At 42.4% G+C, this 14907-nt stretch overlaps 1 protein-coding gene across 1 annotated transcript; it reads right to left on the reverse strand.

The window, feature by feature from the left end:
- Positions 1-979: 979 nt before the first annotated feature.
- On the reverse strand, positions 980-11605 carry LOC135507767 (pleiotropic regulator 1-like). The gene is made up of 15 exons (XM_064927399.1): positions 11451-11605; positions 10988-11094; positions 6814-6944; positions 6635-6688; positions 6212-6305; positions 5845-5938; positions 5586-5687; positions 5235-5327; positions 4620-4769; positions 4346-4447; positions 4138-4240; positions 3748-3856; positions 3430-3569; positions 1833-2026; positions 980-1584 (listed from the first exon to the last, which is right to left on the reverse strand). The coding sequence occupies exons 1-15, from the start codon at positions 11457-11459 to the stop codon at positions 1525-1527; spliced, it is 1542 nt and encodes a 513-aa protein (XP_064783471.1). The 5' UTR covers positions 11460-11605; the 3' UTR covers positions 980-1524.
- Between the last annotated feature and the right edge of the window lie 3302 nt (positions 11606-14907).

The raw sequence follows: 14907 nt of genomic DNA on the forward strand, positions 1-14907 counted from the left end.
ATGTGCGAGCAAGGAGGCTGACAAACCTGACTCAGTTACACCAGCTCTGTCAGGAGGAATCGGCCAAAACTCACCCAACTTATTGTGGGAAGCTTGTGGAAGGCTACCCGTAACGTTTGACCCAAGTTAAACAATTTAAAGGCAATGCTACCAAATACTAATTGAGTGTATGTAAACTTCTGACCCACTGGGAATATGAAAGAAAGAAAAGCTGAAATAAATCACTATCATTCTGACATTTCACATTCTTAAAATAAAGTGGTGATCCTAACTGACCTAAGACGGGGAATTTTTACTCGGATTAAATGTCAGGAATTGCGTAACTGAGTTTAAATGTATTTGGCTAAGGTGTATGTAAACTTCTGACTTCAACTGTATTCTGATCAGGTACGACAGTTGAACTAAACTCACAAGGCATTCATAAGTTATATTCTTCAAGAATGAATGGGTACATATAATTTAAAAGTAACAATTGATGTAGAAACTGCAGATTGCCCCTTTTATGCACATTGATGAGTTAACTTAGACTGAAAAGGGGTTGCAGAGAACTTGACACTAACTTGCCACAGCTGCCTGCATTTCACATTACATCTACTGTGTAATGACAGTACAAAACATAACATTGATTATACTGTAAAGTTAATACTACCGTAATCATAATGAATGAAAAATAATTTACTGTAAATACAAGGGATTGGTGCAAGCAGGTTGGCTGCTAGGTAGTTTAGAAATTACAGCATATAATTAATATTTGATGTCTTATAACACTTCTGGACTCTTCCAAACTGGCAGCGAATACAGGTCAAACAGGTGAGCAGAACTTACACATTATCAGTGAAACCAGGAATACGGCTGAGCTCCAGGACTAACCAAGAGACAACGGATAGTGGGAGGAGATCAAGGGAAACAGTTGCAAAGACTACCGGAATGTTGTCACCAATGGTTACATTGGTGAGTCACGCTTCACAGAACTTCAAAATGAGAAGCAACATGTGTTTTATTTTAATGGTTCTGTTGATCATACAGTGATTTATTTGATACACCAGATTGCACAACAAATTACATTTATCTTGTATATACAGTCGGTGATTCTGTTGGACCAATACAAAAAAATAAAACCTGACCTAGAAATCTAGATTTTTCCACACATTTACCGGATTTGATCTGAATGGGGACTGTGTGCACACTAAGGAGAGCCCTTACGGAGCTGAGGAGTGGCTTATCATCGTGGACGAGAATGACCAGAGGTATGAGAGAGCGGTCATCATCAAGAACAAACATTCTGGAAGGTTAAAGGCTGTCCATAATGGCTGCTTTGTTGGACTAACATCGTACACTGAAGACTGAAAATGGTACTTAGAATAATGAGTACATTGAAAACAAAAAAAGATTCAAATGAAAATAAAAGCCAACTTGTTCAAAGTATGTTTTTGAATGAATATTCTTGTTACAAAAATTATGGGGTTCTATTGATGGGAATATTGACAACAGAAATTAATGAAAGTATTTATTTTTTGGCCAAAACTAGAATCTCTTCCTCTTGAGGATCTCTGGTTTCCAGTTGATTGGGTGGCTTTCCTCAGTCTGAAAGAAATAAAAAATAAAATCTCACCCTAGTCAGAAACAAGAACTTATGAAGCATGTCAAGGAATACTTCAGTTTCATTAGCTTAGCAATGTTTTAGTGACTCATTTTTCCTGATTGAATAAACATCCACAATAAGGTAGTAAAAAAAAACAAACAAAAAAAAACAAATCAAAATCCACTATTGAATCACATCTCAAAACAAAAACTCATGTAGATGTACAGCACGGGATGAAAGTATCTCTTACCGCGGTGTCGTCCTCTTTGTACACCTTGATGGTCTTGTCAGCCTCGGCCGTGATCAGCCTGCTCTCTGAGTTGTCGAACATGCAGGCGAAGATCCCCGATTCGCTGTCCAGCGAGCCAGGTTGCACGGCGGCGTGGATACGCTGGAAGTTGTAGCCCGTCCGCCAGTCCCACAGGTGAATGGTGCCGTTGTCAGCTAACGGAGACAATAAGAAGCTGTTAGGTTCAGCTGTATCCTGGAATGCATTTCAATTACCAGGTGTGCCTTGTTAAGAGTTAATTTGTGGAATTTATTTCCTTCTTATTAATGGGTTGGAGCCAATCAGTCGTGTTGTGACAAGGTTGGGATGGTATACAGAAAATAGCCATATTTGGTAAAAGACCAAGTCCATATTATGGCAAAAACTGCTCAAATAAGCAAAGAGAAATGTCCATCATTACGTTAAGACATGAAGGTAAATAGAGAAAATGTCAAGAACTTTGAAAGTTTCTTCAAGTGCAGTCGCAAAAACCATCAAGCGCTATGTTAAAATTGGCTCTCATGAGGACCCCGCCAAAGCAAAGGAAGACCCAGAGTTACCTCTGCTGCAGAGGTTAAGTTCATTAGAGTTACCAGCAACAGAAATTGGCAATTAACTGCACCTCAGATTGCACCCCAAATGAATGCTTCAGAGTTCAAGTAACAGACACATCAACATAAATTGTTCCGAGGAGACTGTGTGAGTCAGGCCTTCATGGTCAAATTGCTGCAAAGAAACCACTACTAAAGGACACCAAGAAGACTTGCTTGCGTCAAGAAACAAGAGCAATGGACATTAGACCCGTGCAAATTTGTCCTTTGGTCTCTGGTCCAATTTTGAGATTTCTGGTTCCAACCGCCGTGTCTTTGTGAGACGCAGAGTAAGTGAACGGATGATCTCTGTATGTGTGGTTCCCACCGTGAAGCATGGAAGAGGTGGTGCGATGGTGCTTTGTTGGTGACACTGTCTGATTTATTTAGAATTCAAGGCACACTTAACCAGCATGGCTACCACAGCATTCTGATACGCCATCCCATCTGGTTTGTGCTTAAAGGGACTATCATTTGTTTTTCAACAGCACAGTGAACCAATACACCTCCAGGCTGTGTAAGGGCTATTTGACCAAGAAGGAGAGTGATGGAGTGCTGCATAAGATGACGTGGTAACACATTTTTGGTTACTACATGATTCCATATGTGTTATTTCATAGTGTGACGTCTTCACTATTATTCTACAATGTAGAAAAAAATAATGGAATGTGTAGGTGTCCAAACTTTCGACTGGTACTGTAGATCAAAACATTGGTATAGATATAGGGCTAGGACCTAGACACGGCTGCCTATAAGATGTCCTATTACTTAGCCATTCCAATATCTTCGCTTCCAGCCTCTTCCGCTATCACTTCTTTTTTGTTTGTTGCCCATCTGTAGTAATGCGCCTTCAAAGCAACAACGCCCTTCAATGTACTATGACTAGAAAGAATCTGACCCAATCATCATGACAGAGGCTCAAAACTGTCTATTTCACTAGCAACATATATACAAGGCCCAGTTGGAAAAAGCAACGGGCGTTTTCATACCTCCCGATACCAGCACGCCGTCCGAGTTGACTGCCATTGCGTTGATGATGGCGTTGTGTCCAGAGAGGTTCTGGATGAAGTTGCCGTCGGGGAACGTCCACTGCTTGATGTTGTCGGCAGAGCCAGAGGCTAAGGTATACCTGTAATGTGCAGCCAACCAATGGTTCAGTGTCAAAATAAAAAATACAAACGCACAAATAAAGTGAGCGACCCTATCAGCTATCAATCCTATCATTTACTACAACGAGGTAATAGAAGTTGACCAACTTGGGTGTGACATATGTATCAATACTAGCTACGTATGAGGAATTGACATACTGTCTGGGATGTAAGGCCAGTGCTCTGACAGACTTCTTGTGGTTGGTGAGAGTGGCTCTGGTCTTCCCAGCTATCAGATCCCATAGCCTGATGGTAGAGTCGTGGCTCCCTGGAATAGAAAAGAGCAGGGTTCAGAAGGTCACGCCGTAGCAAAACGCCTTGAAACTAACAAAAGGCTGTGTTCTTATTGGACAAGTTCATGTGGTATCTCCTATTTTCTCCCTACCAGAACATGACCCAGGAGAAAAGGTGAAAATTCTGATTTCTCTTCGCGCCAGCTCATAATAGAACATAACAATATAATAAGCCATTGATGGTACTTTGCAGTGAGTCAAATAGCCAATATATGGACACAGCTTGGCAAAGCAGTTGTAACGTATCCGTCCGTACCTGTGATGATCTGAGGTTCGGCGGCCTGGCATCTGACTGTGGCCACTGTGTTGGTGTGTCCGGACAGGGTGTGCACGTTGGCTTTGCTCCTGATATCCCACACCTATCGACGCACAGATTTCATATTGAAGTCCCAATACAATCCAAAATGTTCCACTAAAAATAATGTTTTTGAAAGTCAAGACAACTAGTCATTAGCAACACTTACCCTGGCCGTGGCATCTCGACTGCATGTGACCAGCACGTCGATGGTTGGGTGCAGGTCCAAGTCGTACACGGCGCTGAGGTGGCCGTGGTAGTGCCTGATCACCTAAAAACAGCAATCATAATTGGAAAAACATATGACATTGAAACACATGTAGTAGAGCAGAAATGAGTGGGCGTAACTATACCAAACACTTAACTAAATAATAATGGACCTACAGTCCATTCAAACACAAAATATAAAGTAAAGAAGAAATCAAAGGGTACTAGTACAGCACCTTGTTGTACTCCAGATCCCAGCACTTGACCTGCTTGTCCTCACCGCAGGAGAACAGGTAGGGACTCCGGGTGCTCACGGCCACGCCGCGCACCGTGCTGATGTGTCCCGTAAGGGAAAGCTTTAGCTTCCCACTGGCCAGGTCCCAGATCTGTCAGGAGAAGAAACAATGGGGATTTGACATCACGATCAAACTTATAACTGATCTATTACGAGATACACGACTAAATGCCACCATTTGACAGACATTGAATAGATCAAATGGGTGCCCCAATACCTTTGTCACTTATTATTCTCATATCTACGAGTGATGATAGTGGTAAAAACACAGCCCCTCATCCCTCCTGTCATTCACACACACTGATCAAACAAAGGACTTAATCTTCCTTTAAAGCTGCAATATGTAACTTTTTGGCGACTCGACCAAATGCACATAGAAAAACGCGTAATAGATTTTTCATTGAAAGCAAGTTGAAGAAGCAGTATATCTGTTCTATGTGTGCCATTTCTATGCTTCCCGTTCCTAAGTTTCATTTTTGCGTCTTTTACTTTTGTACACCCGCTTCAAAACAGCCGTTTCAAAGCTATAGATCTCCCGGTCTCTCTCTGTACTCACCTTAATGGTTCTGTCGCCAGCGCCGGTCACAAACCACTGGTTGCCGGGCTCTACGGCAATGGACCTCACCCAGCCAAGATGACCACTGATGACCTGGAAGGGATAAAGCAAACCTGTATCAGCTACCACACAAAACAGGGGGCAAGCCAATACCCCCGAAGGCATCTGAAAACGCATAGGCCCTACAAAAAGATATTCTAAGATTATGGTAGTACGTTTGAAGGACTAGGCACAGTTCCTTACAAAACATCAACCTTTGGTAAGTGTGCCAAGTGCTTTGATAAAGTGTGTGCACTGTAGAGCAAGTAAGTGTATTCAGATGCTCTTGACGTGACAAAATAATGTCCTTACCCGAAACAACTTCCACGGCGCGTGCCACTGGGGCTTGGGCATAGTGGGGGCTTTTCTGGCAATGAGGGAAGAGTTTTTGGTGCCGCCTCCTTCCAAAAGAGACTAGAAAGAAGACAGAAAATGATTATTCGAAGTGGTAGCATTAGATCATACAAGGCTGTTGTCACATTAGTGGAATGTTGGTGCAGAAATACATGTGAAGTGTTAGACACAAAAAGGTGTGTAGGACTAATAATACGTATCGGAGAGCGTTGCCCACCATAGCGTGTGAGTGAGGAGCGTGAGACCTCTCTGCCCCCACTGCGTGTCTATGGATGTCCCCAACACTGGCTGCTGTGCGACTGGCGTCCAGCCTGCAATTACACAAAAAAACTAAATGGATGCTGGATACCTCAAAGTACACTTATACGATAGGCAACCCCGATTGGGGTCTCGTGTTGACTGGATACAATAAGCCTTTGCTTATTTCTCTAAAATCTGGGGGTCTGTACAGATGGTTGTAGTGCTATAGAATTACAGAAGAATTGTGTCAAACAGATGAATGTCTGACGTGTACTATCGAATTATGTTTGTTCTAGTGACTTTTCACTTCAACAAATCTACCGGGCATCATCTGAAGTAAGTACCTGGCTTGTGATGGTGGCAGGGCAAGAGCCATGGCATGAACTCCCCCCTCACTGGGGTTCCTATGTATCTGAGTGTCCGCCGTCAGAGCCACCCCTGAGGATGACAATACACAGCATTATAAAAGTCATGTAACACCCCAGAGGGCACAATATGAATGAATGTGGTTTTACTTGCAACAGTAGCATTGGTATTGAGGTTATACCAGAGGGAGGGTTCTCCAAGTCTGGTCCTGGAGAGATAATGGGTGTGAAGGTTTAGGTTCCTGGCCAATCATTTAACACACCAGATTCAAATAAATCTGTATCTTCAGTCATGATTTGCTGAATCAGGTGTGTTAGGATAGGGCTGGAACGAAAGCCTGCACCCCAAGAACCTCTCCAGGACAAGAGTAAGGGATCCCTGGGTAAGACTGTTGTAATTACCAGGTCCTGAGGGGTATGCGTGGGTCCCAGTGATCAAGTACTCTGGATCATCACCTGGAAGACCAGAGATTTGTAATGAGAAATACTTGGAAGTATTGACTTGTAATAGTGCTCATTCGTTGCCCGTGAAAACAACACTGATTTGTCAATGATTGACGTTGACGTGATGGCATTCTTACCGGGTTGGAGATAGTTCTGATTGGCAGGCATGTTGGATCCCAGTGGTCTGTCCTTGCCCTCTTTCAGAACGGGCATGTGTAGAACGGCACTGTAGTCTGCCCTTAGCTTCGCTGCCATCTTCACCTTGTGACTATGAAGGGAAACCCTAGTTAACTCAATTGAACACACTAGACTGAAAGTAGGGCCGGGTGAAACGGCCTAAAAAATGTCTTGATCTTTTCAAACGTATAGGTGATTCACAATATACAGTACCAGTCAAAAGTTTGGAACCTACTCATTCAAGGGTTTTTCTTTCTTTTGTACTATTTTCTACATTGTATAATGATAGTTTAGACATTCAAACTATGAAATAACATATGGAAACATGTAGTAACCAAAAAGTGTTGAATCAAAAATATTTTATATTTGAGATTCTTCAAAGTAGCCACCCTTTGCACACTAGGCATTCTCTCAACCAGCTTTATGAAGAATGTTCCCACATATGCTGAGCACTTGTTGGCTGCTTTCCTTCAATCTGCGGGCCAACTCACACCAAACCATTTCAACTGGGTTGAGGCCAGGTCATCTGATGCAGCACTCCAACACACTGGAGTGTTTGGTCAAATTGCCCTTATACAGCCTGGATGTGTGTTTAGAGTCATTGTCGAAAAACAAAATGATAGTTCCTCTAAGCCCAAACCAGATGGGACGGCGTATCGCTACAGAATGCTGTGGTAGCCATGCTGGTTAACTGTTCCATGAATTCTAAATAAATCACAGACAGTGTCACCAGCAAAGCACCCCCACACCTCCTCCATGCTTGGAACCACATTGGGAGATCATCCGTTCACTTACACTGCGTCTCACAAAGACATGGCGGTTGGAACCAAAAATATCTAATTTGGACTCAGACCAAAGGACAGATTTCCACCGGTCTAATGTCCATTGCTTGTGTTTCTTGGCCCAAGCAAGGCTCTTCTTATTGGTGTCCTTCAGTAGTGGTTTCTTTGCAGCAATTCGACCTTGAAGGCCTTATTCACCTGATGTGACTGTTACATGAACTCAGCAGAAACAATTGGCTGCAATTTCTAAGGCTGGTAAATCTAATGAACTTATCCTCTGCCGCAGAGGTAACTCTGGATCTTCCTTTCCTGTGGCGGTCCTCATGAGAGCCAGTTTCAGCATAACGCTTAATGGTTTTTGCGACTGCACTTGAAAAAAAACTTTCATTCACTTTTCTTGAAATCAAGGCAAAGGGTGGCTACTTTGAAGAATCAAATATAAAATGTATTTTGATTTGTTTAACACTTTTGGTAACTATACGATTCCATATGTGTTATTTCATAGTTTGTCTTCACTATTTTTTTTAAATTTCACCTTTATTTAACCAGGTAGGCTAATTGAGAATAAGTTCTCATTTACAACTGCGACCTGGCCAAGATAAAGCATAGCAGTGTGAACAGACAACAGTTACACATGGGGTAAACAATAAACAAGTCAATAACACAGTTGAAAAAAAAAATCTATATACATTGTGTGCAAAAGGCATGAGGAGGTAGGCGAATAATTACAATTTAGCAGATTAACACTGGAGTGAAATGATCAGATGGTCATGTGCAGGTAGAGATACTGGTGTGCAAAAGAGCAGAAAAGTAAATAAATAAAAACAGTATGGGGATGAGGTAAGTAAATTGGGTGGGCTATTTACCGATGGACTATGTACAGCTGCAGCGATCGGTTAGCTGCTCAGATAGCAGATGTTCAAAGTTGGTGAGGGAGATAAAAGTCTCCAACTTCAACAATTTTTGCAATTTGTTCCAGTCTCAGGCAGCAGAGAACTGGAAGGAAAGGTGGCCAAATGAGGTGTTGGCTTTAGGGATGATCAGTGAGATACACCTGCTGGAGCGCGTGCTACGGGTGGGTGTTGCCATCGTGACCAGTGAACTGAGATAAGGCAGAGCTTTACCTTGCATGGACTTGTAGATGACCTGGAGCCAGTGGGTCTGGCGACGAATATGTAGCGAGGGCCAGCCGACTAGAGCATAAAGGTCGCAGTGGTGGGTGGTATAAGGTGCTTTAGTAACAAAACGGATGGCACTGTGATAAACTGCATCCAGTTTGCTGAGTAGAGTATTGGAAGCTATTTTGTAGATGACATCACCGAAGTCGAGGATCGGTAGGATATTCAGTTTTACTAGGGTAAGTATGGCGGCATGAGTAAAGGAGGCTTTGTTGCGAAATAGAAAGCTATGATTCTACAATGTAGAAAATAGTAAAAATAAAGAATCCTGGAATGAGTAAGTGTCAAATTTTGACTGGTAATGTACCTTCACTAAAAATGACCAACCTCTCGTAGCAGGCATTTTGGAAAATGAACACCGGTTTCATAAACAATCTCAAGCCCACATGCTAGTGACTAGCCAGCTATTATTTGTATTTATGGTCTAGCCAACTTGGATCTATTTGCTAGCCAACAAAGTAGAAAAGTTTAATTGTTATGAACTCACCCCCCTGCACATCTCCAACTGTTTGAACAGCATGCTAGCCTGTCCACATTGTTCAGATGTTGAAATCAAGTGGCCTACCTTATTTCTCAGAATGAATTGCCATTATATAAACGCTCCTTGTACATTTATAAAACAAACCGGACAGCTCGTGTATCAGTCTGTGGCTAAAATGCTGCTAGCGGTACATGGTCCTGCAATGTTGCGTGTGACAGAAACGGAGTATTCATTTCCCAGAATCAATGTCCATTGACATTCCCAATTTAGTAGGGTCTGTTCTTCACACAACAGTAGAAACATAGAAAAGGTATAGTTAGAAAGTTCTCCCCTATAACAGTAAGATAATGTCTCAATGTGTTTCAGTGTGCGTGGGGGAGGGGCTTGGTGTGTGTGGGGGAGGGGCTTGGTGCGTGTGGGTAAATGAGGTGCAAGACCAAAAGACAACATGAGAGAAAGTGGACATAGACGCTAAAAAAAAAAACTAGATTGCGATACAGGCATTTGGAATATCATACAAAAACATATTCAACTGAATTAGATATATCACCCAGCCCTACCTTAAACCTTAAGCTCATTCTATGAAATGACTCTGTCCTGAACATAACCTGAATAGATTCTGACCCTATGCTTGCTTACAGCTGCACTGGGATCTTACAGGCTTCGTGTTCAGATTAAGACACCGCAGTGCGAGATATGGCCCGGAAAACGTACCTCAATCCAGGGATGACAAATGCGTTGTACTCTGATTTGTCTCATTATCCCAACTGTTACACAGAGAAGTTTGAACGACTGCTAGTTTCTCCGGAAAACTGCATTTTCCATCCTCATGCTCGGTAGCAGAAGCCACAGCCGGCATTTTGGAAGGGCAGTGTCAGCCAATCAGCTCCTTTGTTGTTCAATGTGATGTGCCATTCCACAACGGCTGCTGTGGCTACTGCTAGCTAGCATGAAGATGAAAACGGCAGTTTACTAAAAATGTGTCATTCAATCTTCGATGTAACTGAGTGTAATTCACATACTTACACCCCAAGACACACACACTTGTTTTCACTAATTCTCCTATGCTCACACAGTGGACTATCCACACACAGACTATGTATGCCTCCACACACTCACACACAGACTATGTATGCCCCCACACATAAAATGCACACACATGCATACTGACACCACAGTGCCACACCCCATTCACTGCTGCTACTGTCTATTATCTATCATTTTGCCTAGTCCCTACCTATATGCACATAGCTACCTCAATCACCATTCGACTTGGTACTGGTACTCCCTGTTTATAGACATGTTATTTTTTTATTTGTTATTCAGTTTATTAATTCCTCGAGTTACAAATATATATTTTAAAATAGTATATTTTTCTCTGCAGTTTGGAAAGGGACCTGTAAGTAAGCATTTCACCACACCTGTTTACGAAGCATTTGGCAAATAACGGGACACTTCCCTCGGAGTACAACGCATTTCTCATCCCTGGATGGAAGTAGATTTCCCGAGTCTTATCTCGCGCCGGGTCCCGGTGTCTTAATTTAAACAGGAAGCCTGTCTGACCCCAGTGCGGCTGTTAGCAAGTGTAGGGTCGTTAATTATTATGTCTATGCTGAACAGACAGACTGGACCCACACACAGCGTCTCTTTCTCTCACACAACGACAGCATATTGTTATACAACACATGAGTACCTTATTTCATCCAAGGAGACTGGTTTGGCATGGTCAGCAACAAACATATCATGAGTCCTCTTGAGGGACCTGAACACGAGCGTGTGCACTGAGTGCTTCTGCACATCCTGAAAAATGAAATACACGGACATATTACTTTCGACAAAAGCTATATTTTCTTTGCTAGCTAACTGTCATCTACTGTAGCTACTTATTCATGACGCGAGCTACTGTAGTTAGTCTTGTGCCGTTAACGTACATCTCAACTCCACGATACCACATTCGTGGATGTAAGTGCAAATAACGTTACACAGCTGATCGAGCTAATATTAATTTTCCAAATGGAATTATTTCAAGTGTGCTTCAAATGGGCTAGGTGTAACTTAACGTTGCTTGCTAGCTATCACGTTAGCTTATGCGCCACTAGCTACACCTGTTGTAATTTCAGTTTTACTGACAAAAATATGCACGAAAAAGCACATACCTCAGTCATTTCTGATGTTATTTAGCCAGTTAGCTTGGCAATCTGTAAAAACTTTCGATAAAACAGATGTATAAATTAGCTAGACACCGCTTGCTAAACAAACGCACAAATGCTGTTCAGATGCACCGGATGCAAACCATCGGTTCACGTGTTCATTTCCGGGTCAAATATTCCCCCTTACGGCTGACGATTATCGCCACCACTTGGCCACATCTAGTAACTTTTATGATACAAGTAAACTCAGCAAAAAAGAAACGTCCTCTCACTGTCAACTGCGTTTATTTTCAGCAAACTTATTTAACTTAACATGTGTAAATATATGTATGAACATAACAAGATTCAACAACTGAGACATAAACTGAACACGTTTCACAGACATGTGACTAACAGAAATTGAATAATGTGTCACTGAACAAAGGGAGGGTCAAAATCAAAATTAACAGTCAGTATCTGGTGTGGCCACCAGCTGCATTAAGTACTGCAGTGCATCTCCTCCTCATGGACAGCACCAGATTTGCCAGTTCTTGCAGTGAGATGTTACCCCACTCTTCCTCCGGGCACCTGCCAGTCCCCGGACATTTCTGTGGGGAATGGCCCTCGCCCTCGCCCTCACCCTCCAATCCAACAGATCCCAGACGTGGTCTATTGGATTGAGATCCGGGCTCTTCGCTGGCCATGGCAGAACACTGACATTCCTGTCTTGCAGGAAATCACACACAAAATGAGCAGTATGGCTGGTGGCATTGTCATACTGGAGGGTCATGTCAGGATGAGCCTGCAGGAAGGGTACCACATGAGGGACGAGGATGTTTCCCTGTAACGCACAGAATTGAGATTGCCTGCAATGGCAACAAGCTCAGTCCGATGATGCTATGACACACCGCCCCAGACCATGACGGACCCTCCACCTCCAAATAGATCCCGCTCCAGAGTACAGGTCTCGGTGTAACGCTCATTCCTTCAACATTAAACGCGAATCCGACCATCACCCCTGGTGAGACAAAACTGTGACTCATCAGTGAAGAGCACTTTTTGCCAATCCTGTCTGGTCCAGCGACGGTGGGTTGGTTCCCATAGGCAAAGTCGTTGCTGGTGATGTCTGGTGAGGACTTGCCTTACAATCGGCCTACAAGCCCTCAGTCCAGCCTCTCCCAGCCTATTGCGGACAGTCTGAGCACTGATGGAGAGATTGTGTGTTCCTGGTGTAACTCGGGCAGTTGATGTTGCCATCCGGTACCTGTCCCGCAAGATGGATGTTCGGATGTAGCGATCCTGTGCAAGTGTTGTTACACGTGGTCTGCCACTACGAGGACGATCAGCTGTCCGTCCTGTCTCCCTGTACCGCTGTCTTGGGCGTCTCACAGTACAGACATTGCAATTTATTGCCCTGGCCACATCTGCAGTCCTCATGCCTCCTTGCAGAATGCCTAAGGCACGTTCACGCAGATGAGCAGGGACCCTGGGCGTCTTTCTTTTGGTGTTTTTCAGAGTCAGTAGAAGGGCCTCTTTAGTGTCCTAGGTTTTCATAACTGTGACCTTAATTGCCTACAGTCTGTAAGCTTTTAGTGTCTTAACGAACGTTCCACAGGTGCATGTTCATTAATTGTTTATGGTTCATTGAAAAAGCATGAAAAACAATGTTAAAACTCTTTATAATGAATATCTGTGAAGTTATTTGGATATTTACGAATTATCTTTGAAAGACAGGATCCTGCTGAGTTTTATATGATGTCTTCTGCAGTGTTACTAATAACCATTCAGGCCTTATTTATAGTTTATATAATGATTTTTATTCAAGATAAACGAGCTATGATGACTATCCTGGCAAAACCGCTATTTTCAAGATTCATTTCAAGCCCTAATCACATGTATATCCTAGGCCCATTCATTTTTTGTTAGGCTTTTGGACAGTTCAAAGTGTCGATTTGGATTTCATCCAGACTTTATGTCCTGAATACGACAACACTGCATTTTGAAAACCTCTGAAAACTATGGCACTAGGACCATGTTTGTCAACTAAAGTACGCTGATTAATATTTAACCACTATCGATTCTAAATTTGGCTTAGGGTTCCCCCATTCAAGATACATATCTGCATTCTGCAATTTTAAACGAGTATTCCGATCACAATCAAGCACCAAACAAAATCTGTTCACATCTCCTGTAGATTCCAGCCTATTTCTGTTTTTTTCCCTGCAGTACAATGCATCTTGGAAAACATGAGTAAGCATATTTCCGCAATGAGTATTATCCATTTACTAAACATATTTGACTCAATATGAGTAACTGCCATACAAATATGAAATGTCCATCAGGGGACTTCTAATCAAACAACATCAATGCTACTATCCCAAAGTTTTCCCTGATCCTACTTTCTATCTACTGGATGGAAAAGTTATTGTCAATTGATGACTATTGCAGTAGTGCGTTATGAAATACACTAATTTACTCGTTTTGGCTTTTGGTTGACCCCATAAAAACACAGATAGGAAAATGTCATGTACGTTGGGTAATATTGACATAAAGAGTGGTCACATAGGGGACCTGCACAATGTACAAACAAAGACAAATAATCACTCACACAGAGCATACATACCAGTCAGCAGAAACCCACGCATCAACCCACACAGACACACACGCCCACTCACACATGCAAACGTGCTCACACACAAGGCCTTTCTGAGATCAATATGATTAGATGGCAGAAAGAGAGAGAGAGAGATCGGGAGAGAGAGAGTATTTTTGGTCATAGTGTCACATCTACCGAATGACATCCAAACATGGTTTTGTCCATGTACAGTCTAATAGATCATGTGACAACGATTACAAATGTTGTTCTCAAAACATGTATGGCCATGCACCAATGGGACAACAACAGTATGGGTTCTAATTCCTGTACTGCTGGTATTGTAGGAAATAAAGGATTGACTGAGTTGTAGTCATGGCAGATAATATTCAAAGTTTTGGTGACTTTAATATTCACATGGAAAAGTCCACAGACCCACTCCAAAAGGCTTTCGGAGCCATCATCAGTGGGTTTTGTCCAACATGTCTCCGGACCTACTCACTGCCACAGTCATACTCTGGACCTAGTTTTGTCTCGTAGAATAAATATTGTGGCTGTTAATGTTTTTCCTCATAATCCTGGACTATTGGACCACCATTCTATTACGTTTGCAATCGCAACAAAAATCTGCTTAGACCCCAACCAAGTATCATCAAAAGCCATGCTATAAATTCTCAGGACAACCCAAAGATTCCTAGATGCCCTTCCAGACTCTCTCCACCTACCCAAGGACGTCAGAGTACAAAAATCGGTTAACCACCTAACTAAGGAACTAAATTTAACCGTACGTAATACCGTAGATACAGTTGCACCCTCAAAAACAAAAACATTTTTTAATTAACACGATATCTCTTGACTCTGATGAAAATAGTCTTGGCCTCTAAACCTTCA

Source organism: Oncorhynchus masou, chromosome 21 (genome assembly GCF_036934945.1).
Source record: "Oncorhynchus masou masou isolate Uvic2021 chromosome 21, UVic_Omas_1.1, whole genome shotgun sequence".
NCBI classification, from domain to species: domain Eukaryota; kingdom Metazoa; phylum Chordata; class Actinopteri; order Salmoniformes; family Salmonidae; genus Oncorhynchus; species Oncorhynchus masou.